Here is a 2,374-nt window from a genome sequence, read left to right as displayed (position 1 = left end):
TAGGATGGGTGTTTTTTTATTTTTAGAAAATCTGGTTGTACTTTTTATTTTTTTAATGAAATTTAATTTCTTGCCAATCTCTGGGTCATCAACAGCTCATTGCCTTCTTGAAATAAAGTAAGTCAATTTGCCCAGCTTACAAAGGGTTAATTTGCTTCATGCAAAAATGTAGAAGCATTAAGTTTTAAAAAGCATCTCGGTCAAGCTCTCGTTAAAGTCAATGTTTTACATCCTACGTCGCCACCGTGATGGACTCCCAATTTTAACCTTTGAGTTGAACATTTTGGCCGATGGCAGATCTTGAAACTTTTTCGGTGACTGGGTCGTCTATTTTTGGAGGAACGGGACCTTCGGAGCGCTGGGCGTTTGTTTTATGGATAACACGCTGTTTGAGAAATGTGCTTCTGGTCCAACTGGACATTTGTTGGACGTACGGGGCATCAGAATTTGGCAAAATTGGCAGTTCCCATAAATATACCGCAGCAAACATTAGAAAATAATGCAAACTGCCCATTTTCTAAAGTTCACATTTTTCATTTTTGGGCCAAATCTTAATTAACTTTTTCATAAAACCTAAAAACAGCAGCTGGAACTTGCAATGTTTATCTTTGCTTGAAAAATTATTAAGATTTTTTGATTATCGAAGTAGAAAAAGATCAATTTTCGGTGAGTCGACTAATTGCCTTGTCGTTCTCTTGGAAAGAAAGTAAGTAAGCATGCTTCCCAAAATGTTGAACTGTTCCTTTAACAGGCGTTAAAGACTCATCAGCTGCGTGGACTCGTCCTCGTGAGTCTGAGCGTGTCTTTTCAGGTCCTCCTTCCTCAGGAATCCTTTCCCGCAGACGCTGCAGACGTGCGTCCGCTCCCCCTCGTGGACGCCCATGTGTTTGGTCAGCGAGCCGCTCGCCGAGAAGCTTTTCCCGCAAACGTTGCACAGGTACGGCTTCTCTCCTGTGTGCGACCTCATGTGGATCTTCAGCGCTCCGCTCTTGTAGAACTTCTTGTCGCACACGCCGCATCTGTGCGTGGACTCTCCCGTGTGGATCATCATGTGCGTTTTCAGCGTCCCCCTCTGCCGGAAGCCTTTCCCGCAGACGCTGCAGAGAAACGGCTTCTCTCCCGTGTGGATCCTCATGTGAGCCGTCATGTACTCCTTAAAGCCGAAGCTCTGACCGCACACGCTGCAGACGTACGGCCTCTCTCCCGTGTGTCCTCTCATGTGTCCCATGAGGTTTCCGTTTTGGGCGAACGCCTTGCCGCAAACGGTGCAGATGTACGGTTTCTCTCCTGTGTGAGTCCTCATGTGCATCTCCAGCTGTTTGTGGGCGTCGAAGTGTTTGCCGCAAACTTCGCAGTCGTTCGTGCGGATGTAAGTTTGCAAGTGAAGCCTCAAATCGTCCTCGGACTCGAAACGTTTCCCGCAAACGCCACAAACGTCCGTATCCCTCTCGTCTTCTAGCACATGCTTCAAAAACGAGGCTCTGTAGCAGAAGGATTTGCCGCAGATTTTACAGCTGTACTTCAGATGCGATAACTCCTTGTTTTTAGTTTTGTTTGATACTTTTGTTTTGGACTTTTGGACTTTCTCGCTGTCCTCACTGTCGCTCCCCTCGCTGTCCTTCCACTCCTCATCAGAGTCGCCCGCTTTACTCTCAGCATCAGAGCTCTCCGACGGTCTCTCCTCCGTTTGATCCCTGCAGCTGTTTTCCTCGTTGTGCGTTTCTAAATGCGCCTTCAAGTTCTCGTCCGAGTCCAGTTTTTTCCCGCAGGCGCCGCACAGATCCGAGCTCTGCTCGTGCGAAATGACGTGTTTCAGAAAAGAGCGTTTGTATCGGAAAAACTTCCCACAAACTCTGCAACAGCTCTGTCCTGCAGTTTGGTTTTTGCTAGTTTTGTCCTGTTTTTTCACTTTTTTCCCAGTTTCGATTTGGGGGGAAAACCTCCCGCACATTCTGCAACAGTCCTCCCCCTGACTTTGTTTTCTTTTGTTGGTTTTGAGCCGTTTTTCATTCAGCTCCTCATCGTTTTCGCTCACAGAACTGTTTGATGAAAGGACCTCGCGGTCTCTAGGTGACAGCGCGTCCATCACAGCTGAGGCGTCCTCTGCTCTGTGTGTCTGCGGAAGATGTGAAGTCTTACCGTGGAAAAACTCACAGTCTGTCTCTGTGGACGCGTCTTTAGTCCGCGGCAGGTTTGAGGAGACCCGGACCTGACTGGAGCTCCTGCTCTGCTCAGAGGAAAAGCTGTTTTCACAGACTGGCGGTCTGTCTGAAGGGAGGATCGAAAAGAGGATTCAGAAAAGCTGCAAAAGGTTTGTTATGTGGTCAGAATCTGACGCAGTGGGGCTTTTTTTATTTATTATTATTTTATTATT

At 47.1% G+C, this 2,374-nt stretch overlaps 1 protein-coding gene across 1 annotated transcript; it reads right to left on the bottom strand.

Annotated features, from left to right (window-relative positions):
• Positions 1 to 33: 33 nt before the first annotated feature.
• Positions 34 to 2,268, bottom strand: LOC121937764 (zinc finger protein 260-like; the record flags this gene model as incomplete). Its single annotated transcript, XM_042481086.1, has 1 exon — positions 34 to 2,268. A coding segment is annotated over one exon (1,514 nt), but the record flags the coding sequence as incomplete, so codon positions are not given.
• Between the last annotated feature and the right edge of the window lie 106 nt (positions 2,269 to 2,374).

This window comes from Plectropomus leopardus, unplaced genomic scaffold (genome assembly GCF_008729295.1).
Source record: "Plectropomus leopardus isolate mb unplaced genomic scaffold, YSFRI_Pleo_2.0 unplaced_scaffold27404, whole genome shotgun sequence".
Taxonomy (NCBI): domain Eukaryota; kingdom Metazoa; phylum Chordata; class Actinopteri; order Perciformes; family Serranidae; genus Plectropomus; species Plectropomus leopardus.
Note: the sequence above shows the minus strand (reverse complement) of the source record. Positions and strands in the feature narration are given on the sequence as shown.